Consider the following 26114-nt stretch of genomic DNA (forward strand, 5'->3'; position numbering starts at 1 on the left):
TTCAGGCATCTTCTATATAAATCTGTTCTGCTCAGATATTTTATTGTTTGATTTATTGGTTATAGCATTTTCACACTTGGGAGGACACCAGTTATGTACGTAATTAAATCTAAATGGGTGAGCTTTTTCAAATGCCTTTGCATTTTTTTTACTATGTCCCAGTGAAGAATTGGATTGAATTTGCACCTACAAGAGGAGTTAAAAAAATGATGATTATTAACTATAATAAGTTCCCTGGTTACAAACCAAGTAAAAAAAGGGTTTATAGTGTCTGAGGAATTATCTTCAATTACCAGTCCCTAAACTCTTATGTTATTTTTCTATTACTATTTTAATGTCCTTTTTAAATTACAGCTAGAAGTATATGGGTTGTTAGGGCAAGTTGGAGGAAAGAGACAAGGTTGAGTTACAAAAAAAATATATTACAACTATGATAGAAAAGCTACATACTCTCAAGCCTGGGACTGTTTTTCACCCAAACAAAATAATTTATTGAAACCTATCGTTTTATGACTATTTTCTAGTACACTGATTATTTCTTTGTTGGGGTAGATTAAAGAGAGATCAGAGTTTAAGAAATGTTTCCTAAAATTATACAAAAACTTTTGGAATTTAAAACCTCAAAAACATCATTATAAATCCCATCCTTACCCTCATTACTCCCCTTTCCGAGTCTAAATGAACCCCACATTTTCCATTTTATTGACCCTTTAAATGAAGAGCTTCTTTGAAAGTTATGTGATCATTGGGCAAACTACATTACCTCCCTCTGCCTTGATTTTCTTATGTTTAAAATGGGGATGATAACATACCTATTTTCTAAGGTGGATGAAAATATTAAATGAACTTAATGCGTACAAAGCACTTGAAATAATGCCTGGCACATGGGACGTGATTTAACGTTAGTGATCCTAGTCCTATTTTTCTGAATCCTTTCCAGTTTTTCCAGAATTTTTTTTTACCCAACCTTTCTTAGACCTGTTTCCCACAAGTATCCCTCATGTCTTCTCCTTGCTTTTCTGTCAATCTTTCTTGTTCAGCCAACTTCCATCTGACAAAGACTTCATCAGAGTGAAGTTCCAAGGGTCTTTCAGGATTTCAGGGATCAAAAATTTTCGCTTACAGAATTTGGTAACTTTGTTTGCCATTCTCGCTTCACAATACTGTTGTTTTACCTTTTTTTTTTCTTTTTTAAAAAGAAGGAAATAGGAAATTCAAGAAGACAAGCATTCTCAGACAGAATTCAAACCCCAAAGTGTTTAACTGATTAAACCATAGTTTGTTCATGCTACAAGAGATCTTCATCAGCTAATGACATTTTACACATATATACACAAACACACACACAATAAATAATTATAGGTAAAATTTATTGTGCTTACTCTGCCAGTGACTAAGTTCTTGACAATGATTTTATTTAACCCTTATAATAACCCTATGAGGGGGTTATCGTTCCTGTTTCACAGTTGAGGGAACTGAGGAACAGAGCAGCTATGTAACATACTAAAAATATACAGCAGGTAAGTGACAAAGCTAGACTTCCAATGCTGGCAGTCTGAGCTATCCCACTAGCAAGTGACTTGTCTAAGATCAATTCCACTACTCTCAGACAGAGTTGCCAGAGTCCTATTGTATCCTTCATTCTGACTTTCATTTGCCCATTGCTGATTCCCATGGCCTTTCCAGCTGCTGCTCAGCTGTTCCCAGGCCATTAGGAGAAAGTTTGCAGCCAACTTAGAAAAAGAGAACAATAGGGGAAATTGGAAATAAATAGTTTTTCTGCTTTTATTGAAAATGTGATATTTGGGCTGAGAGAGGCTATGAGGCAGAGTACTTTGACGTAGATGTGAAATGCCTGTGTGAACTACATTTCTTCAACTCCTGTGGAATCAATTTTGCTTAGAGTAGGAGATTGCGCACCTAGATTTCTGGTTTGCTTAACTCTTCTGGGTTAAAGAGATATTTTCAATGGAGAAGAGTTATGAATCATTGAATAATATGTTCCAGGCACGATTTGAAGTGCTTTCCCCCACCCCCATGATTTTTTCCTTAAATTCTTACAACAAACAAATTCAGCTTTAAATTTTTTTTCTAAATTCTTACAACAAATTCCAAATACTTCCTTTGTCCCCTTTGCTTGTTTCTACCTTTTGCTTTTCCTTTCTCCCATATTTCCCTTCCTTCTTTTTTTTTTTTTGAGACGGAGTCTTGCTCTGTTGCCTGGCTGGAGTGCAATGGCGCAATCTCAGCTCACTGCAACCTCCGCCTACTGGGTTCAAGCGATTCTTCCGCCTCAGCCTCCTGAGTAGCTGGGACCACAGGCACGTGCCACCATGCCCGGCTATTTTTTTGTATTTTTTAGTAGAGACAGGGTTTCACCATGTTGGCCAGGATGATCTCCATCTCTTGATCTCGTGATCCGCCCGCCTCGGCCTCCCAAAGTGCTGGGATCACAGACATGAGCCACCACGCCCGGCCTCTCTTCCTCTTATAACAGGGTCCTGAATGACTGACCTATACTAGGTCTCATGATATATGAAGGCCAATATGATTCACGTCTCATGGTGCTTCTATTACTGTAAGGTGTATGGAACAGTGTGGATCAAAAATTAAGCAAGAGAATACTTAAATCAGAAATTTCGATAAATGTTTAAAGGAAGAAAATGGAAAGCTGAGAGAATATAAGGAGAAGAGCTTTTGATGAGGATTTTTAGGAAGGGAGCCTTTAAGGAAGGTACTTTAAAAGTAAGCCTGAGGGACATAGAGAATGTGGTGGCCAAGAGTGGGGGAAAAGCAAAGATCCAGAGGTCATACCACATGCAAAGACCCCGAGGACACAAGTATGTTATGCTTAAAGAACTATCCACAGGCTAATCCAGCTGGAGTAAAGTGAGTAAGGGAGAGAATGGATGAAATGAAACTGAAAAACAGGCTCGGGCCAGATTGGCTGGCGGATTTTATGAGGGAAATCACTGAGGGGTGCTTAAAACAGGAAAGGACTTATGTTCAAGGCAAAGCTGATTGTGCTGTGATGCTGCTTTCACTTGGGAAATGTTTTTAACTTCCTTCTAACTAAAGCAATATTTTGTTTGCTTTGGGCTTGGAAGCAGGTGAAAAAATAGCTGACTGACTGCAAGGTGCAGTGATTGAACAAGCTAAACCTGGCTTCAATTTCCAGCTATTCTACATATTTAATTATATGATGTTGGCCAAGCTTCTCATTCCCTGGAGCTTCGGTTCCTCTGTCTGTGAATTGGGAATGAGAATGACTACCTTGGAAAGTGGTGGTGAGAATTAAGTGAGGTAATCTGAGGAATGTGGCTAGCACTTACTAACTTGGTCCCTTCTCCTTGATTCTCAGTCCCAAGATGACTCCTAACATTATCCGATCACTCTGTTCTCAATGTAAGTGATATTTATATTTATATTGCTTGCCACAGTTCAAAACTGATTTCACATTTTTTCTCATTTGAGGCTCATAATTAATCACTGGGAGGAGCTAGAAAAGATGTTACCAGGGTCCCATTTCAAAACTGAGGAACCGGAGCTCAGAGAGCATGACTAACTTACGGTCACATAGCTCTTAAAATGCAAAAGCAGAATAAACTGGATTCTGAATCTTTTTATCTTGGATCTGATGCTTTCCCACATGATATCCTTTTTTCCTTAAATATCAAAACCAGTAGTACAAGAATCTCACTCAAGAAAACCTAAACAACAAAAAAACTGAAGTAAACAACAAATATCCTAAGAGAAGAAGGTATTATCTGCCTTTCCCAATTAGCTCTAACAACTGTTTTCACACGTATTACATTTTTATCATTCATTCCTTATCCTGATTGATGATAGATCTAGGCTGACATCTGAAATACTGTATTCTTAACGGTCTTTCAGCTTTTGCTGATGCTACCAAAATGTTGACAAGCAGCAAGGGTCTAAAAGTTTTAGGTGAGTGAGCCTTATAATTTCATATGCAGCAACCACCTTCCAGGTAATTTATGATTGAGCTGCCAGTTTCTCCCAGAAACTCACACTCAGCCACGTCAGGACCTTTGACTTCAGAAAGTGCCAGAGCCAAGCAGAAACAGGATCATGGCCAAAAACCAGTGACAGAACCACTCATTGATTTTACTCGTGGGAGATAATCATTTATTAATACTTAGAATACAGTATCTTAGCTCATTTCTGAGGACTACTATCTTGGCAAGTTGTTTGTTCTCTGGCACCTGCCTGACTGTAAGAAAATATAATCAACAATTTTAAAATAAAGGACACATGTCCTAAGAGAGGGTATTGTCCCATTTCATAAGGACTCTCAGTAGCACTGTTTATATAACTTTGTAACTGGGACTTTACCTATTGAATTTGTCACTACAAACTTGCCAGAATGAGGGAAACACTCTTAGAGACTATGAAAAATAACTTATTTGAAGACCAACCCAAAGTAAAGATAATGACTCTGAAATGGCATGGATAATCTATAGGATATGATGCAAATCAGCATAAAATAAATCTCAGAAATACATCCAATGAAGATATCTGAAAATAGCAGTTATCTGGCTTGAGTGGGGGGGTGGGGGGTGCTGCTGCTGCTGCAGTTTGGTTTGATTTATCATGATGCTATTATAACTATAGCCAGGGGATACATTACATGTTTACCAAATGTAAGTGACAAGGTAGAGCCATGTTCAAAAGAATTTGAGCAAGGCTTGCTTCGCAAACAATTAAAATCTAATAAATCAGGAAAGTAAATGTGTAATACTGGTTTTCCTGACGCTGACATGTTTTGGGTGAGAGAGTGTGTGTGTAGATGTACATAGCAAAAGTTTCCACAAACTTAGAAGCTTTGCTTGAGAGGGATGTGAAATGTTGCTAATATTTGATTTTCTGATATTATCTCTACCCTATTCATTGTAATGTTGGAATTGCTAATGGAAATTTGTTCACTGGGACATTTGCACAAATCTCACATCTCTAAAAACTTCTCCTGAACTGTTCCCTCCCACAACCCAAGTCCCATTACCTATTTCCACTGCTCTATCAATCCTTTTTCAGACATCGAAAATTTGTATTCAAAGGAATGCAAATAAACTACTGAATTATGCTTTATATTTGGCATTCTTTTAGAAGGCTTACCGGGTCTTGATACTGCTAAATATGAACAGAACTTTCTATCACTTCTACATTGTACCTCTTTGACACGGAAAATGTATAATATACAGAACTTGCTGACAAGTATTACTGTCATCTGTAGGACATAGTGATGGTGTGGCTCAAAACAAATGCTGTGTCATCGTTTCTCTTTCCCTGACTGAATTGAAAAGGCTGAAGGGGTTTTGCAAAAAAAAGAAAAAAAAAGAAAAAAGCATATATATTCATGTTGCTAAAGTCAGACTATAATTTAAAACAAATGAAAGGAAACTTTTATTTCTCCTATTTTTTGTTTTGGTCATTCTCTCATTTTGTTTTCATTCCTTTGACTGCAGTTAAAAATTTTCCTCCCCTTTGTTATTTCCTCCTTAATTTCCTTTTACATTTTTTGACTTTAAGTCTCAACATTTTGCTTTGCTGCCTCAGGGTTAGGGTGGAAAGTAGTTGCCAGAGATCCAGCTTTGATTCTTTTAAATGTTTAACACCCCACCTGACTTTTGTTCAGTCTCTCCTCCTCATTATTCATCCCTGATCTCATTCTCCCAGATTCCCAGTGGCCTTTGGTACTTTGGCAGGTTCCTAAGCTGAGAAAACCTTGACACATTTACAGTACAAACCACTCTCCACAGGTTCACACCACCACCCATGCACCCTATGCTGTGACTCAGCCCTCAGGTTTGAAAATCCACATGGGTGACATAAAATGGAGACTCTCATCACCCTCCCTCTCCTTTGGAAAATCTTAAAAGAAATCCTTTGTGCTTTGAAAATGTGATCGTTAAAATCTCTCTCCCACCAAGAAAGTATTGGCTTCCTTACAGGATCTACAGCTGCTTGCCCAGTTTCTGCCCTGATGAGATAATATTAATTTAAGGTGCTCTGAGTATCTTTTGCAAGAAGTCAGGGGCTCTTCACTTTAGCCCACAGCCTCCAAAATGTCAATCAGCAGATAAGGTTAATAAGGCTTTATTTTGCCCACTAGTCAAATCTAGCTTTACCTAAGACAGAAATATTTTGAGAAAAGTGCTTATTTATTTAGAATTGTAGCTTTATACATAGTACAGTAGGACATAATGACTTTTGCTCTGAAAAGACAGTTTTTTTTCAAAATTATGACTAATTCTTGGACACCAACTGAATCCAGGAAATGGCTACTTTGTTTATGAAAGGTAATATGATGCATTTCTTAAAATCTTGCAAATCTAAAATCTAAAGTGTAAAAATCAATTTCTAAGTTGCTTCAACATTTCTATTGATTGCTTCCCCATATAAAAAAGTACTTGAAGTCCAAGAGTATGCATAGGCATTTATAATTTCCAATCAATATTGCAAACAAAGTTGATGTCTATATATATATTATTCAAAAGTAACCTAAGCTCCAAATTCATAATTAGACTTGAGTTAATATATAATGGTTACATCGAACCCAAGAATATTTTACTTCTATAGTATCATCTCTTTTTCTCTAAGCTTGCTAACGGCAAACAACAAAAGGAAAATAAGATTGTCACCATTATAGAATATTTCAACAAGCCTAATGTAGATTTTATAATTATTATAACAAACATTCATTAGCCTAGACTTCTCCACATAACCATTAAATATAACTACAGGAGCAGTAGTTATACAAAAACATTTGGTTTGGTCACAGCTGGAAGCCAAATGCCAAATATAAAGCTCCTATAATTAAAAAAGAAAAAGTATTTGAGGACTGTCCTATGAATAAATTATCTGTAGCTCAGGGGAAGAAAAAGGCTGTGCAATACCTGGCCTTCCAGCAATCTAGGTCATCACATTACCTATGCCCAGTTCTCTTGTCATGCTGAAATGCCTCTGTTTGTGGGAGAATGTGCATAATTCATAATTTGTAGACTGCACTGTTACATCACTCTCCTCCAAAACCTTGTGACCTTATGATAGGATTATGAAAGTAGTCTCTGGGCTAATTTCCTGGACTCTGGTTGGTCTACTTCAAATCAGTTTGGGCTACTTTAAAATCAGTATTACTAAACATCCATTTGATCCAGTCTCTCCCTTTTTATATCCAGAATAGAGCCCAAACTTTTTACTCTGGGGACCAGGATCTACCACAAACTGACTTTATTTTCACAGTCAGGCCTTGTCTGTGACTTGTGTCCACTGGAACTCCGTTCTGTTGGGAGCTGCTCTGTTTACTATGTTATGAACCTCCAAAGATTTGTCCCTCCCTTTACTCTTTTTTTTTTTTTCCTTCTTTCTACCAATCCAGTCTCATCCTCTAAAGAAGCATTCTTCCAGCCTATGCCCCTCTACACCATTTATTGACAACAACACTGCTTTGGCCATTTTGCTCTACAGCCTTTAATTCTTTACTGGCTGATATTGATATGAAATTAGATTATAAGCCCTTGAGAGCAGGGGCCATGGCTAACTTATCTCTCATTTTCCCATAGTAACTTCCAGGGTATGTCTCAGGTATTTACTCATTATTTGACAAACACTTTTCTGATAAAACAAAAGTTCCTAATCAGGATTATATAAATATAAGCTCAAATTCAAACACAAGTTGAGCTCACAGTGCTCTCCTGTATTAAAGGTTAAAACTGAATAATGCAGAACAGTGCTGGTAATTTGGGATCCTCTACAGCTGATCTCTTCAGTTGCCTGCGGGCTGCCAGATAAACGTGTGTTTTCACTTCAGGTTAATGCTCATTTACAAAATATTCACTGGCTTTAATCTGAAGTGGCTGTTATATGTACAGCTTAGTTCTGATCATGGAACTAGATGGTACATACATATTGTAATAATTCTTTTACCAAAAAGTATGTAAAGAGAGTAAAATAAGCTATAATATGTTGAGAGCATATTATTGAGAACTTGAAACCACAGATTATCACAGAGCTAAGGATAAGAGGACTCGGGCGAGAACTAGAAACTCCAACCAAAGGCCTAGCAAAACGTAATTGATTCTGTATGTTGTATTATTTTATTTTTAATGAAATCACATTGTAGAAGGGTGAAATTCTGGGTATAACTCTGCCAGAATGAGATCTGTATTCCCTTAGTTTAGAGGTACAAAATCTAAGGCACTCTTTCGGGCAGAGAGAAGGCAGAATTAGTAAGTGAATAAATCTGATGCAGGTTTTGGAAGACTGATTTAAAAATCTATGGCAGGTACCACAGTATCTTTAGTTTTTTGTTTGGAATTTCCTGGGCTGATATGTAGATATCTAACATTAACACAAAGCAGAACATAAGTAATTTATCAGTAGGATACTAACATGTTATGTTGGAAAGAAGAAAAAAGAGGTGAAATTCAATTGGAGCAACTAGTGAAATCTTAATGAGGAGATGGCATAGTAAGCTAATATTTGAAGTAAAAATATAAGAAAATAGTGGAACTCTAGTCTAAAGAACAGTGTAAATAAAAGTATGCTGCAAAGAATGGCAAGGTGTTTGAGGCAATAGAATGAAGCTGGAACAAAGGGTAAACTGAGGGAATGGTAGAGCAAAAGACTGAAAAAGCATGTTGGGACAAGATTGTTAACCACCTCTACCGAGAGGCTAAGCAGTCTGACAAAGAGAATCACTAAAGTATTCTGAGGAGGGCTGGAGACAGAATCTGAGGGAGATTACAATGACAGAGAAAATTAAATTTTAATTACGCAGAGGTAGGGGGCCAAGAGAACGGGGAACAATTTTTTATAATTGTATAGAACAAAGTGATGCAAAAGGGTACCCAGGGATTATTTAGGTCATTAACAAAGGGAAGTGTGTATGAGAGGGATAGTGTGCTGGGGGACAGTGTGCATGAGCAAGCTTTAGAACTTTGGGGTGAGAGCAACATAAAGCTAGAGATGCCAGTGAGCTGAATTTGGGACAAGTTAAGTTCTTTCCCAGACATCCCTTGGGAAGAAAAATACTAAGCCATAAGGGCATAAATGGAAACACTCTAGGAATAATTATGGGATTCTGTAAAATGTGTTTCTGATAGCTAGAGTGTTGATCGACTGTAAGAAACATTGGGCAAATCAGCACTTTCATCTGAATTTATGTTTCCTCAAGTTGATCTAAGAGCTTAGTGCTTTTTCCCAAAAAATAATATAGTGAATTTTGTGGTCTTCGTCTGTATTAATTAATCTTGTTTCTGTAATCTAATAGGGTTTCTTGATACTTTTTCCATTTTTCTTATGCCCCTCTATATGTATTTTTGCACATCTAGTCTCTTCATCTGAACAGTTTTAGGCCCCTTTCCCCTTTATTTAGCCATCCCCATGTGTTTTTACCGTCAATTTCAGTATAGCACTACAATTCCTTTGAACAACTCTAACTATACAGGATAATTCTGTAATTCTGGTTTTTTTTTTTTTTTTTGGTATAATTATATTGGCATGAATGGGAAAACAAGGAGCCTTATCCTCTTCCCCATTTTGTAAAAAATCGTAAGTGTCAGAGTATTCATTTGCAGAATATTACAGATCTTATCCATGAGTAGTTGCTGGATTATAGATCTTTGATTCAATTAAGTTAGTTATTCAAGAATTTTTTACTGAGGCTAAAATCGCTTGAGGGCTGAGATTGTGTTGGACACTGAAGATAAACCAGAAAACTGGACATAGTCCTTGATGGAAGGCAGCCACTTAGAAATGACTAATTAAAAAGTGACACATTGTCCAATGGAAGTATAGGAGAACAGGGAAATATTTTTTGTCTAAATAATAAATCACAGAATATAGAATGAATTATATTCAAGCATTTAGGGATACATAGTAATATACATATTATTACTCTGATAGAATTTTAAGCTATGCTAGTGATCACTGGCAAAATTTTTAATAAATAAGTAATTTTCATTTAGCATAGTAGCTAATTTAAACCTTGGAGGAGTGTTTCATTACATTCTCCCTCAGGGTTGAACTATTAATGATTTATCTTTAAATATCAAGTAAGAAGGGATGTCTGAATTAGGATACATGTTATCAACCTGACACATATGTCACCTTCCTTTATTCTCTGTATTAGCTACCTCTGATTCAAAATCAAATAAACTAAGTCTATCTTGTCATAAGTCTAACAGGAAGTTATAATATACACTGTCTAATACTGTATTTATGATTGTTTTCATATTTCAAATAAGAAATGTCAAGCTGGCTCCTCAGGAAAAGGCAAATTCAGTGACATGGAAGTTGAAACTGAGATGTTTTAAATGACTTACTGATGCTTTTAAATATTTCTATCATTTTATAGTACACACAGACAGAATTCCATATTTCCTACTATTTCTTTAGTTACATATCTCTCATAGTTATCATTAAGAAATCTTGTTCCTGATTTTATCTGAGGACAAAGAAATTACCAGGTAATCTGAGGAGAATAAAACCGATGCTTTTAAAAAGCCAGTGAAACAATGTCACTAGCTAATTTTCTCTAAGTGAACTTCTTTTAAAATTCTTTAGCAAAAAATTTTTTTAGCTTTAAAACATGAAAGGATTAGAAAATAGTCTCTTATGATTCCAAATCATCAGTAGCCCAAAATAAGGATGTTCAGAATTTGAAGTGGAAAATAGCAACAATCGTTAATAAAGACCAAGCCCACAAAAGCCTTTGCTTTTGCTTCAAATTCATGGCCATTTCGGATAAAATCATTGTTCTCTAGTTTGTTCTCTCCAGCATGTATTTTCTAATGTTGAAATGACTGCATTGCTTGGTTAAACATAGAAACATTATGTACTTCATTTTAGTATATGTGTATGCATTTAAACACAAAATTTTAGTGCATGTCTATGCATGTAAACGCAAAATATCTTAAACAACCAGAAAGTTTTGAGGGGTAAAGAGATGTGCTTCTTTTAGGCATTGTGAAATGCTTTAAAGTTCATGAAAATTTCCCAAACTGGCCGCATATTTAAGTGCCTTTTTACACATTTTCTCTTTTTCGCTACAGATCTTTATAAACAATGAATGGCATAATTCAGTGAGTGGCAAGAAATTTCCTGTCTTTAATCCTGCAACTGAGGAGGAACTCTGCCAGGTAGAAGAAGGAGATAAGGTGAGTTTCTGAACACTAGTTTAATTTTATGCTGGGTTTCTTGGTTTCTTGCCATTCTGAGTTCCTGAACCCCATTGCAAGTTCCAAAAGACATGTCATGAAAATATGGTTTCTGGAGAAGCCTAGGGAAATTGTCTAAGTTGTCCTTGTTTAAAAAAAAAAAAATTCTCTCAGTAGTCGTATCATGGTGATTGTTTTTTTCATATCATTTTTTCTTACTTTATTTTCAACTGAAATAGTATATAGATTTATTTTACAGACTGCATAAGAAGGGATAGATCATATGTTATAAAGGAGAGAAATCCTCGTCTAGGTGCTGTGGCTCACACCTGTAATCATAGCACTGTGGGAGGCCAAGGCAGTCAGTTCACTTTAGGTCAGGAGTTCGAGATCAGCCTGGCCAACATGGTGAAATACCATCTCTACTAAAATACAAAAATTAACCAGGCATAGTGGCACATGCCTGTAATCCCAGCTACTCGGGAGGCTGAGGCAGGAGAATCACTAGCCCGGGAGGTGGAGGTTGCAATGAGCCAAGATCATGCCACTGTACTCCAGCCTAAAAAAAAAGGAGAGAAATACTTTATTCACGTGAAATTGTTCTTTTTATGTTGCTAGATTAAAGTAAAAAGTTATTATAGAACTTTTAGAACAATATATTACCAAGTTATTTTATTAAAAATCACTGCATTATTATTCAATACCTTTAAAAATTAAATTGTAGAATAACTTAAATTGACTAACACATTTAAAATGTTGTTATTTTCTAGCTAATAATAGCAACAACGACAAAAAAGAACTTTTATTTAGTGAGAATTGTTCTCAAGTTCTAAATGCTGTCTTCATTTAAAACTTAAAGCAACCCTATAGGGGAGGTACAATTTTGAGTCATTTTTACAAACAGTAATGAAATGGCAGAGTAGAAAGGCTGAGTAATTTACTCAAGGTGACATTGCTAATAATTAATGACATCAACATTAAAATGCTGCCCCTCTAACACTATAACCTGTGCCTAGCGGGGATACCTTGTCATTATTATGAAAGTAAGATAGGGTAATATTATATAGCCATTCTTATTATAAAAGTAAGATAGCCTAATATTAAATAACCTTTTTACTTTCTTCCTGGGTGAGGAGAGTAAAAAAACTTAGGAATTTTTATCTGAACATATAAGTGTTTCTAAGTCTAATTTGAAATGATGTTTCTGTTCTTTAGTTTTCCAGAGGTTGCCTAGCTTTACATTTCTGTAACGTGAAGAGGTAATTTTTTATTTTTTATTTTTTGCTGCAGGAAAAGATTACTGGGAAATTAAAGTCAGCAATACCCCAGGATGATAATATTCATGACAATGTATTTCAGTTAATTGTAGCAATCATACGTTCCTGCCAGTCTCCTGCCCAGTCTTTTCTATTACTTTAGCCCTGATAAATGTGATCACAAAAATGAGATCACAAATCTGAAGGTACTGTGCCATGCAGACAAACTTATTCCAAGATAGTGACAGACCTGATGAGGCCCTTTTGGATTTAGGAGAAGCCCTGGGTTCAGATTTCAGTACGATGAGAACAAGACCCAAGTCTCAAGGCACAGGAGTACTGAGTTCAGCCACAGGGGTCAACAATTTGAGAAGTAGAAACAGAATAGAATGATGACAAATGTCACTTTCTATTTGGCTTTCAGATTCAGATTTTCTGTTTATACCAAAGTTCACCAAAGCCTGAATTCTCCATTCTGTTTCTCACTGTCTCTGGAAAAAAGTCTACAAACAAAGGTCCTTTATAATATTACCCAGCCTTTTTTATGGACTCCTTCCCAGGCTACCCCACCAACTTTAGAGGGTCAACTTCACCATGCCCAGCATCCCTCCCCAACCATTGCTTGCTAGTCACTGCCTTTGCAGAGGTTCACAGCGTAGTCCTCAGGACCTAGTTCAAGTCACCCTCTACAGTAAAAGCATAGATTTTCAATGTTTGTTCTTACCTTCTTTGAGATTCTATTCCTTTTCATGTAAAATGAGAGATAGGAAGATGCTTGAGGAGTTAAATGTATAAAGCTCTTCAACAGTGCCAGGCATATCTGAAAGCTTCAGTCATGCCAGTGTTTTATACTTCTTTAAAACCTTCTCTAACCTTCTCAAGTAGACTTGTTCTCTTCTGTGTGGTTAAAGGACATTGTATTGGCCCGTATTATGACCTTTGTGTTATACAGCTATAGGTTAATTTATCTGAGACAGTATGCTTCTTGTAGAGATCAACACTACATCTCATTTATATCCTTGGTTTCTGGATATATAGTATATCCTATAGGTATTCTATACTATATCCTAGAAATACACTATACTATAGATATAGTATATTCTATAGATCTATAAAATATTCTTCTTTTTCATCAAGTTTGAATTTCCATATATTGCTTATTACTCACCTTAGGAATTTAGTATGAACCTGACTGGCAGACATTCTCAAAATTTAGCCGGTATCAGAATGTTCATGAAGGCTTGTTAAAGCACAGATAGCTGCACAGATAGCCCACCGGCCCCCAGATTTCATTGCAATAATCTTAGAATGGGACCTGGAAATTTCATTTCTTATAAATTATTTGGTAATGCTGATGTTAGTTGGGATGGAGGTGGGGGAACGCATCTTGAACCACCGAACTAAAGTGTTAAGCGGTTAAGTTGTATCTCCTCTCAGCTGTTAACATTTAACAGAAAGTTAGTGATTGAAAATTGTATTGTGGTGATCACTCTGCACCTCTCTAAAATGCTATGAAACCAAACTTGGGCAGAGAAATAGTGATCATCCCTGGCAAGGTCTATAGGAGCCCCAGAAGCCTGTTCCCTCTAAGCCATTCCCAGAAATAAGAGAGAACTTTATTCTTCACCTTTCAAAGAGGAATGGATGCCTTTTATCAGAGACTTCAAGAGATCCACACATCACCACCTCAAACATTCCTCTAGTTGCTTGAGTAGCTCTAGCAGGCCTAGCAAGATGAGAAAAGCAATAAAGGCAAGGACAGAGTGAGCCCTTGAGAGCTACCTACTTTCTCTCTCTGTCCAAGAGAGAGAACAGATCTGTTTACAGTTTGCAACTAACAAATGGAAAAATATTGTTGGTGTTTTAGTTCTGGAGCCTTGAACATCAACCTTTGCCACTGGGATTAGTTTCATTACAAAACCAAATCTCTATGTCTAAATTTTCAGATGAAACCTTGTCAGGCAATCTGAGGACTTTTCTTAGCACAGTTTGTGGGATTTACCTCCCTTCTAAAGTATATAGTAAGGGAAAGCTGATTGTCATACTGGAAGCCTTAGAAATGTTTGCCATTGATTTGCTCCGTACTTCTTGACAATTACTAGTGCTCACCCAAGAGATCAAGGATGCCCATTACCATCTACCCAAGCTTCAAATCAGGTCACAATGACAACTGAGTTGGCTGGACATCTGATCACTGAAACTGTTTATGGTATAAACTGTTCATGGTAAACTACTGTTTGAACAGATGGCACCCTTATAGTCATATTCTTTTTTAGCATTATTTTAAAATAATTATTACTGTTCTCACAATTTTGCCAACGTATGTAGACTCCAACATTGCTCAGTGAAAGGTACGAATCTAGTAAATTACATAGTCACAGTAAACCCAATATTCTGGATCTGACTCTTTAGATAATGAGCCAAGAGGTTTTAGGGATTTAATTTATAAGTAGAATGGAGCTAACAATAGACTATACTGCCTTTCAATGGTATTATAAAGAAAAGAGGAAGGGCAAGAACAAATGGAGGTTACAAAGCAAAGTACAGATGTGGGTGGGAACTGTTTTCTTTTCACTTCAGTGGTTCTTTTAGGCTATATTGACTAATCCTGAAAACTGCTTTAATACTAAGGCATGACCTAACAAATAATTGGTAGGGATAAAAGTCAATGTCCATTAAAGTAAGCGTCTATGACAAGTGTAAAAGTAAAACTGGTCTGATAACTATTTTTTCCATCTCTAAATGAATTTAATATGGAAATATACCATCTGGGAGTGATGGAAGAGTTCAGTCCTTCCTTAACTATGCTTTAGGAGACATTTGACATCTCATCATCATTTGAACTGTCTTTTTACATTCGACTTCTGGGCTTTCACTTCTCAAAAGGAGCATTTTCAGTGCTATAAGCAAAACTGTTATTGATGGTGCAAATCTGAGTTAATGCACCAAATTGTTTTCTGTTTAATTTAAAAATCATATCCCTGAAAGTTCCAGTTCTAAAATAAAAATCCAAAAGATTATAGTCCTGGAATTAAGAAAACAATAACCCTTATGTCTGATAGTTTCTGAATAATGTATAAGCTTTGTTATATCAGGGAATCTATTAAAATATGATTTTTTATGTAAATGCCAATGTATATAATTAATTATGTAAGGCACCCCCTTATATAAAATCAGTACAACATGATGTGTTTATAGAACAGGTAACCAAATTATTGAAAATTTATTTACTGCCTATGATAGACCCAGAATTGTAAGAAATATTATAGTTTATAAAACAAATAGCAGTACATATTTGTTGCAGAAGATGTCATTGTTAGGGCAGCCTTACAGAGATGTAAGAACTAGATTTTGTAGTCAGATATGAGATCAAATTATGATTCTACTATCTGCTAGATTTCAAATCCATGAGCCACAGTCTACTCATTTATAAACCAAGGTTCGTGATACTTAATAATAATAGTATCTATAGGGCTTTAAAGGACTTTCCTTAGTGCCTGGAGATTAGTAGGCTGCTAACTAGTAGCTCATCATCAAGCTGGATTAGTCTGGCAATGTTTCAGATAGAATTGATATTTGAGCTGGGTCTTAAAGAATATATAAGATTTTGGAAGTAAAGGAGTATACTGGTAGAATATTCTAGGCAAGGAGAACTACAGAGACAAAGGTAAGAAGGAGTTTGGTCAGATAGAGTAGAAAAAATGTAAACACTAAGTTTGGATAGATGAGATGTGGTCTGAAAATTCTGGGCCTTGAAAACCAGGTGGAGGACCCTGGCCTTGAGACTATAGAAAAAAGGGAACAGGTATAAACGTTTGAAAAACAAAGTGATAAGATAAAATTATTTGCAGAAGATTAGCCTGATGACAGTAGCCAAGGTAGTTTGAGGACAGAAGAGAATGAACTTGAGAAAGTATTAACAATATGAAATAATAAGACCTAAAATTGTTCAGGGCAATGAAAACTGAAAGGAGGAATTAAAATATGTTAGAACTTGCTGGGTGCAGTGATGTACACCTGTAATCCCTGCATGCCTGTAATCCCACCACTTTGGAAGGCAGAGGCAGGCAAGTCACTTGAACTCAGGAGTTTGAGACCAGCCAGCTTTGGCAACATGGCAAAACTCCATCTCTACAAAAAAATTCGGCAGGGTGGCTCATGCCTATAATCATAGCACTTTGTGGGAGGTCAACGTTTGAGGATTACTTGAGCCCAGGGGTTCAAGACCAGCCTGGGAGACATAGAAAGACCTCGTCTCTACTAAAAATAAATAATTAGCCGGGCATGGTTATGCACTCCTGTAGTCCCAGCTACTCCAGAAGTTGAGGTGGGAGGATCACCTGAGGCTCGTTGGGAGATCTAGCCTTTGATAAGCCAGGTTTGTGTCACTGCACTCCAGCCTGGACAACAGAGTGAATCTCTCTCTATTGAGAAGAGATTCTCTCTGTAACTCAGGCTGGAGTGCAGTGGTATAGTCAGAGCTCACTGCAACCTCCGCCTCTCAGGCTCAAGTGATTCTCCCACCTCTGCCTTCTGGGTAGCTGGCACTATAGGCACATGGCCCCACACCCAGCAATATACCCCAATTTTAAAGAAAAGAAAGTTGCATCTTGAGATATGCCATAACATATTTCATGGTTTATAATAATGTTTTGGGGTAGTGATCTGGTTGTATGTCTCTTTCATATGATTGAATATTCCAAAACAACAATCTTTTTACTTCAATCTGCTGTCATTAGCAGAGGGATGATGAGAATGCTGCAGAGTGGAATGTTTATCAAATTTTTAACTGGATGGACGGATGGTTAGATGCCTCAAGGATTACATAGCTAATGAAGAGGAATCAGAATTCAAATCTGGGTCATTTTCATATCAAACTATATATTAACTAAGATTACTCTATTTCTGCTTCTGCAAGACTACGTATAAAATGTGAGAAAAGTAAGGGCATGATCCAAAGGACATAACCGTAAGAACGTCTTTATTTATAGCAGCATTCTTTAGGGATGTGCTTTCCATATTACAGAGTTACTTATCTTGAAGCCAGTTTTCCATATCCCTTTGGGAGGCCAAGATGCCTATGATAGCCCATATTTGGCTAAGCCCAATAGCAGGACACTGAACAGAAGGATCCAAATGAAAGCTGTTTCATACAGATCTGTTTAAACACAGAGCAGCATATATTTTATAAGCTCTGGTATCCGCAGATCATGCTGACAATCTCAGATTTTTGTGGTTTGCTTTTTATTTTTTCAAACAGTGCTCTGTAAATTTAGGAAAAAGTTAGAACATGTGAAACAATGTCTAAATATAAGCAATCAATATGATTAACTGAATGCCCAAAATATGCACTGTATATGTATTTCTCAGGAAAGGCAGGCAATAAATACATATATTTTATTGTATATATCATCATTCTCTGAAAAGTTAGACAGTGAGATATACCAGTGTGTGATGTATTACAGTGAAAGAATCTTTGCTTGTAGTCAGTAAATATCATTACTTAATCAGACCAGATTATGCTTCTAAAATCTCTTTCTTGCCCCAGAGCATCTTACAGTGGTGATAAATACTAGAAGAATCGTTTTTTTGTACTTGAATTCACAGACTTGTAAGTTTTGGGCTTAACTGAATATAGCCAAAGGAGGAAGATGTTAATTTGAAGTCCATTTGAGGGGAAGATATCCTTAGATGGGATTTACCTTAATTGTGCACAACTTTAAAAAAAGAAAAAACTAGGATCGTTACTTTTTTCTCTCCCCCAATTCTTTAATTGTGTCTCCTGCAAAATATTGCAATCTACTGGCCTGTGATATAGTCACTATTTGTGGAGCTATACAATTCCATGCAGTGGCCAGTCGTAGGTACAAAAGAACACTACAATGATCTATGCCTTTATGGAGTTTGCAGTAATAGTAGCTATGTTCTGTAAGAACTCAGAAGAGGTCTGAACAGGGATATGTAGGGGAATAGAGTGGCCAGGGCAATATTTGTAACTGAGATGGATTGCCAAAGAACCAAAGGATATACCTGGTGTAGAAAAACGTAACAGAGAAAGAAGGAATTGAGTGAAGGCGCTATGAGAGAAGGCAAGGAGGCTAGACTGAGTGTGGAGTCACTTTATTCTTTGACTTTTACTTGAATTAATGTAGTTGTAAGCCATGCATCATTAATAAGAAACTGACTTCTTTACCTAATTAGGGGTTTAAAAGGATCTCTTTATACCCAGTTGGGAAATGAGAGTTTGTCACATGCACATCCTGCTCTATTAGTTCCACTATCTCTATGTCCTTTTCCCTCTGCACAAGAGGAATGAGCACATGTTTATAAGGTTTACTCTTCAACAGCAAAGAAAAGTTCTTATTCACCCTTCAATAGGCTCTTCATGAAAGTGGACAGGCTGTTGAGTCACCAGAGACCGAGGAACATATTCACTATTTTAATTCTTGAGCTTGACCTGGAACTCATGTAACTTAGTCACTAAGAAAGTATAATGTGTGGTGAACAGCAAGGATTCTACAGTCAGATGGGCTCCATTTAAAACTCAGCTCAGCCACTTTTAGTTATTGACCTTGAGCAAAGCTCCCCTTTCTTTTTGCTTTCATTTCTTCATCTGTAAAATGGGGAATATATTTGTTCCATAAAATTATTGAGAATTAAATGAGTTAATATGTGTAAAGTCAGCAGAACATTACAAATGGGGCAAGCACTCAGATGATAGCAACTATTAAAATCATAAAATATTTATATTCTAGGAAATTCAGCATGTGCTAGGTGTGTGGAGCTCTTCATAGTAAAGATGATTTAGCAGGAGTAAAATTCCAACAGACAGTAGTTGAATGTGCACAATGTGCTAGACTTTGGGATAATGGAGGAACAGTGCCCATTTAGGAGGTGCTTCAGTCTATTTTACAGGGTTATTAGCATTAAATTTGCCTGCCTAATATGTTTAGCTTACTGAATTGAATTCCCTTTGTCTTACAGGAGGATGTTGACAAGGCAGTGAAGGCCGCAAGACAGGCTTTTCAGATTGGATCTCCATGGCGTACTATGGATGCTTCCGAGAGGGGACGACTGTTATACAAGTTGGCTGATTTAATGGAAAGAGATCGTCTGCTGCTGGCAGTGAGTATTACCCAAGCTGGATGGGTAGCTAGAGCTCTCCAAAGCGTTCAGCGTTCGAAATGGCAAGTTGTTTTGGTTTTAGGGATTACTATATGCTCTCTACAAAGAAAATGAAAACATTTTTTGTCCCAATATTTGGGACTTTTAACATTAAACTTATTCTCAAATAGTAATCTGCACTTCAATTCTGGAAGATATTAATTTCTGCTCCCATAATAGATTCTACAGTCTAAACTTTGGCAAACCCCAAGTTAAACCAAATTTTAAAAATTTCTTTACCTTAGAACATCTCAGAGGCTTTAATAAGATCACATAAAGTTTGAGTCTCCTAGAATGATATATTAGGTTTATTCAAACACTTGACCACTGAACTCTTTTGATAGAAAAACTCAAGTTTGTTAATGGTGCCCAAAATATTTCTCTAAAATAAGACATATTTTTCATTAGCCTAGCCCACTAAGATATTTAATAAACGACTACTTTTTTTCTTCCTGAAGTGTGTCTGTTCACAAGGGTCATAATTAAATGATGTTCTTTCTACAGGTGAAAAAGGCAAAGAATAAAAAAAATCCAATTATTAACGTGTTTATCAAAATTATTGTGCATACAATTTTTTGTTTGTTTATATTTTAGCAGTTAGATGAATTAGAGCATAATATAGTTGGGGGAGGGTATTTTCTTGTTTTTTTCCTTCTCAGTTGGGCATTATGATAAAGCCAGTCTAACATAAACCAATACAAGATCAGGTTTCAGAGCAAATTTCATCTTTAGAATCTGAAAGTGGCAGTAACAAAGAGGTCTACATAAAAAAAGTCAACATTAGCAGGTATGGTTAATAGCAAGTATGTTATCAACGACCGTTTATTACTCACATATTCAACATAATTTGAAATATGCAAAAACACAGAACCAGCAGCTATGTGCAATAAAACTATAGGAATAAAAATGGCCTGTAGGAAGAAAGCAGAATTTGCTAAAACTTGGCTTTTCTCATTTATCTGATTTGTTGACTGCCTATCAGCATAAGATCCTTTGGGGAAAAAAGTACAGGCATACAAAAATCATGTTTGGTTAAATTTTGACATGGTAGACAGTATAGTACAGAAGCAAATAGCTTTAACAGTTTATCACCTGTCTGTGCATTCCTGCCAGGTAACCACGCAAGCAGAATATTAGCTCCCAAAGAGCTTACGGTCCTGCTTAAGAAGAGAAGCCAAAGGGTAGATAGATCATCTTAAAATGGTTAAGGCACATGACTAGAAAATGTTGAACTTTATAGCCTGACCATTCAAATGGCAACTATGATAATAACAGCAGTGCTGGTAGTTTCATAATTAAAATTCTGCTGAGGGAAATTCATGGATGAAAAGTCCAGGTGTTACTTAAGTTTGTGTGAGTAGACTGCCTATATCCAGAGGGAATGCAAAAATTAAAAATGATTACTGAGGCATCATTAATAGTCACTGACACTAAATTGTCACCCACAATTGATTACAAAATAAGTGAAATTTTGGAATTCTGATCTGACTTAGGAGACTAGGTACCATTCTCACATGCTATGTATATATCAAATTGTGACCAATTCCTAGAAAGTTGGTTAGCATGAGAACATTCAAAATGAGACAGAGAGAGCACCTGGGTTTAGAAATCAGAATCTCGCTACCCTTTGTGTCCAGATCTTGTTGTTTGACCTCAAGCAAGTCATTTTAACTCTTAAAAAATGGAGGTTGGACAAGATGACAGGATTTATTCTATTTCCAAAATTCTCTAGCACAATGTTATTCAAAATATTTACTACATATTTTTAATCTAAGACTTTTTGGAATTTTAGTTTTGATGTTTTGACATGTTTTTCAGACAATGGAGTCAATGAATGGTGGAAAACTCTATTCTGATGCATATCTGAATGATTTAGCAGGCTGCATAAAAACATTGCGCTACTGTGCAGGCTGGGCTGACAAGATCCAGGGCCGTACAATACCAATTGGTGAGTACCTTTGGGAGACCGCTAATGGTGGGGATAGGGGTGAGGAACTTACTATAGAGCTGAATAATTTCAAACTCTCCCTTTTAAAAATGTTAACCAAATAAGGCAAAATTATTTTTCTCTTGACTTTTTGAGACAACACAGTTTTCAACCTAGAAGTTCTGTTAAGATTCATCAAATGTCTTTTAAAGTTGTTTCAGCATGATCATGAAGATAACATTATAGATATTTTAGAAAATGTTAAAGTAAGAACATTCCTATGGCCATAATTACTGATTTGAGGCAATTGTCTCTCTAAGGATCCAAACTTTTTAAAGCTGGCCTCTGAAATTATTTATTTGGGTTTTAATCCAATACTGGCATTTATATCCTTTCTGTAATGTAATTATTTAAGCTTCTTTACATGTTGCAGTATAAGTCAGTTATGGTCATCTGTGCCTGGTCAAACTCAGTGTAGTTAGATTATACTAATTAAGCCAGTTCACACTGATTCATTTCAAATATCTTTAAAGCAAGATGGGACTGTGTTTGTAGCCTGAGTTAAGGGTTTGTGTGTGTGAATGTGTATGAATGTGTTATTTTAGTGGGGTATGCACAAAATGGAATAGAAATACAAAAAATACTTCATGGGAAACATGAAAATAAACCTATTTGGGAAACAACATGGGTAGAATTTAATTCATGCAAACATATGAACTACCCTCCAGGACACTGTATTCCTAAATACAGCGTGCATTTTCAATCTAATTGGAGCATCCAGGAGGTCAGAAGTGATAGCAGGAAGTTGAAAAGAAAGTAAGACCATGATAATCTAAGAAATGTGACTGCTTTAGAATTGTGTTACTTTACTCTGGGACAAAATGGGAGAAGTCACTTAAAACACAAATAGATCTTGATAAAGAGAGTTCCTGCCGAAGCCAGGAAGCTTCTGTAGGAACTAGAACGGAATTGAACATAAAGCATAATGTATCTCTCAGGATGACCACATCAAATTTTGGGGCACATAAATTGGTCAAATTTAGATTGAAAATAAATGTCTTTGACTTCTGGCATTTTCTTCATGTGTTGAGAGAATTTGCTTTTATTGTTTGGTAAGCAAATAAAACACATTCTAGAACAAGTCAGTGGGAAAGTTTTATTACTTATAGGGAGATTTTCTTTTTAATTCTACTTTTTAAATTTTTACTAATTCTAAAAATTATATTACAACCTTTAAAAAGAATTATCTTATTGGTAGAACTTTGACCTACCAGAGACAAATTTGAGTGTGGTTCTTTTAGCCAGAGACCTCCTACTTTTCTTTCTCACCTCCTTTTTATAAAACTCTGAGAATAAGGATGATTTTCAAACCAGGCCTCCTAGATGATGAAAGGTATAATTAATTTTCTTTCAGATTTTTTTCAGTTTTGCATCTTTGATTTCACCTACTCAATTCAAAGATTCCTATCATTTCAAATTACTATTTTATGGCTTCACTTATTTTTGTGAATAGTTGGAGATATGGATGGTCTCCATTTCTTGATCTCATGACCTACCCACCTCAGCCTCCCAAAGGGCTGGGTTACAGGCGTGAGCCACGTGCCCTGCTGGAGATAGGTTTTTAAAATTATCGTCTACATTTTTCTCTCACCAGCCCCAAACCACCATTTTGTGAATGTCAAATACATTTGTTTATATATGATTGTATGTATTTTATTTTTCAGATGGAAACTTTTTTACATATACAAGACATGAACCTATTGGTGTATGTGGCCAAATCCTTCCTGTAAGCTTTTCTCCTATATAATTCTCAATTTTAAAAAGAAGAGTTCTTATTCAATCTAATAATGAAGGTTTCTCTAACACATATGGATGCTTATGTATTTGTTAAACAGGGAGTAAATATAAGATTTGTTGAACTTGGTCTCCCTACAACTAAACTTCTTGGATATGAATTAGGTAGTCCAAACACCTGTCTATATCTTGACATGTCTCTTAAGAATGGTTTAATACTACATTATCCACAAATCTTAACCATTTACTCTGGGTTGTTTTTAAATTTTGCATTAGGTACTCTATAAGAGCCATACTTTACATGTATATGGCAAGGGGCTCTCCACTGCACATCTGCAAGAGAGCATTTTAGTGAAATGTCATAGGGTCTACTATTCTCCAATGCACTTTCTCATTGAGACATCTCATCATGGAGAACAGTAGCTCCCAGAGTGTTCAACTCATAAAAGACATTTGTTAATCAAAATGGTAAAAAGAATACCAGAGGCATTTGAAGCACTGCATGGAATGGAATATATTTTACCTTTAAGTAAGAGGCTCAGATCGCCATGTTCCTCTTAGAGAAGGTAGTCTTTTTAAGAGAATTGTGAAAATTTTCAAGCCCAACAAACAGGAGACTATCTAAATGATTTTATTTTAACTGCCATGATTTAAAAGGCCAAACCAAACAAATGGTGGTGAAGTTCTTATGTGAAGAAATGGTCATGACTTATCTTTTGCACCAATGAGATTGAAATGTATTTATAGCAATATTTTAATAAAATTGCTTATTAATTCAAAAATCTCAATAAATCTATAAAAACTATGTAATTTTGAATACTGATAATAGCTAATATGTACTATGTGTCTATGATAGACCAGTCACTGCATTAAGCACCTCGCCCTCTTGATCAATCCTCAGGAGAGCCTTCTGAGATAGAGAGGACTATTATCAGCACTCATAGATTATGAAATAGGATACAGAGAGCATGTAACTTGTGTGAATTTACGTGCTGGTCAGTGATTGAGCTGAGATTTGAAACCAAGTACTTGGCCTCTGGACCCTGGACATGTTTGTCTTTAGCAAGATATTTATCCTGGAAATAAAAGCTACTAAATAATAATATTGGGTAAATAATTACAATAAATAACCTACAAAGAAAGAGAGTAATCATACTTCTTAAACATATCAGATAACTTACAATATGCTTCATAGCAACCTAACCATGCATTGATTTATTTTTCCTGATAGAAGAAGAACTCAACAGCATTTGATTAAATTTTGGGATTCTCTCCTACTTCCTTCTCATATCTCATATATGCTTTATTTAGAACATTTTAGCATTTACTAGTTGCCTTTAGCAATGATGTATAATATGCAAGATGATTTCACAAAACTACTGTAATTATTATTTAACATCTATAGGGGGTGTATAATGTGGAAGTTGGATTAGCAAATGTGCCTTTCACAATACAAAGAATCTATTGTTACATTTTGCTTTCTAGTGGAATTTCCCGTTGTTCATGCTCGTTTGGAAGATAGGGCCTGCACTGAGCTGTGGAAACACTGTGATTGTCAAACCAGCAGAGCAAACTCCTCTCACAGCTCTCCACGTGGCATCTTTAATAAAAGAGGTAAGTCTCCCTAAATCAAAATATGCGCAAGGACTCAAGAGTTCTAACTTATAATAGGAAAACTTCATTTGGTGCTACTATGAACTGCATTATTTACAAATGGCTCCTGTCCAGAGGTGGGAATACATTTAGCATGACTGTCGCTGGTTGCAATTTCTGGCAGTCATCCCAATTGAGTTGCTGCCCAAATGTGGAAGGAAGCCAAACGCAAAGGCTTGGTGTCAAGCAGTTACCTCGGGATCATGTTTTTACTTATTTGTCCAACTCTCATGAACATAAATTCATGTTGAAATGAATGTAGCATTATTTCAAATGTTGAAACTTAAGTTGGTTTGTACCTGCTACTGATGGCCTAGTGTTTTCTGCAAAGTTGAGTAAATTAATATATCTAAGTTCGAAAGGGCCTCTGTGTCAATATGCTTGTTTGTAAAATTGGACCACGTTATTTCCAAACACTTTCCAATCTGCTCATGTTTGGATATGTTTATATTCACTTTTCTTTTATGGTTTCCTCTGCATTTATCTTACTGTTCAAAACCAGTATAAGAGCACTTAGAACTTATTTTTATCAACTGTCTAGATTGTGTTATTTGCAAACAATTCATTGCCTTTTTTCTTCATATTACCAAATCTTAAAAAAAATGTTAGTAACTAGAAATTTAAAGTTAGAAAATCTGAACTTATATTTTTAAAATATTCTTTATTCAAATTAAAAACAGGGAAAAGAGATGTCAAAATGAATCATTTTGATGTAAATAACATCCAATTGTAATGTGTCCAACTCAGTTCCCATTCTTTCTATCTGAATTCTTTAATGAGGATTGAAATCAACCTGTGATGTTTAATCATGAATGAGATGACAGTAATTACTTAACAATTTACTGGCTAAATAAGGCCAATGGGAATTTGCAACTGAGTTGTTATACCATCAACAATCAACAACAGCTAGGAACTAAAAAATGTGAGATCCCTTTAGCTTTTAATAAACATGTTACTTTCTACATAAGTAACTTAACACTTTTTTTCTCTTTTTTTTTTTTTTTTTTTTGAGATGGATTTTTGCTCTGTCACTAGGCTACAGTGCAGTGGCAGGATCTCAGCTCACTGCAATCTCGGCCTCCCAGGTTCAAGCGATTCTCATGCCTCAGCTTCCCGAGTAGCTGGGATTACAGGCATGTG

The 26114-nt window shown here is 36.0% G+C and overlaps 1 protein-coding gene across 14 annotated transcripts in view; it reads left to right on the top strand.

Annotated features, from left to right (window-relative positions):
• Positions 1-26114, top strand: part of ALDH1A1 (aldehyde dehydrogenase 1 family member A1) — a 179371-nt gene that overhangs the window by 122907 nt on the left and 30350 nt on the right. For all 14 annotated transcript variants that reach the window (XM_078366499.1, XM_078366526.1, XM_078366535.1 and 11 more), the window contains 5 exons: positions 11076-11180; positions 19421-19561; positions 21419-21548; positions 23252-23313; positions 24807-24935. In XM_078366499.1, the coding sequence (XP_078222625.1) occupies positions 11076-11180; positions 19421-19561; positions 21419-21548; positions 23252-23313; positions 24807-24935 (567 nt within the window). The remainder of the gene's footprint in view (positions 1-11075; positions 11181-19420; positions 19562-21418; positions 21549-23251; positions 23314-24806; positions 24936-26114) is intronic.

The sequence above is a fragment of the Callithrix jacchus genome, chromosome 1, assembly GCF_049354715.1.
Source record: "Callithrix jacchus isolate 240 chromosome 1, calJac240_pri, whole genome shotgun sequence".
NCBI lineage: Eukaryota > Metazoa > Chordata > Mammalia > Primates > Cebidae > Callithrix > Callithrix jacchus.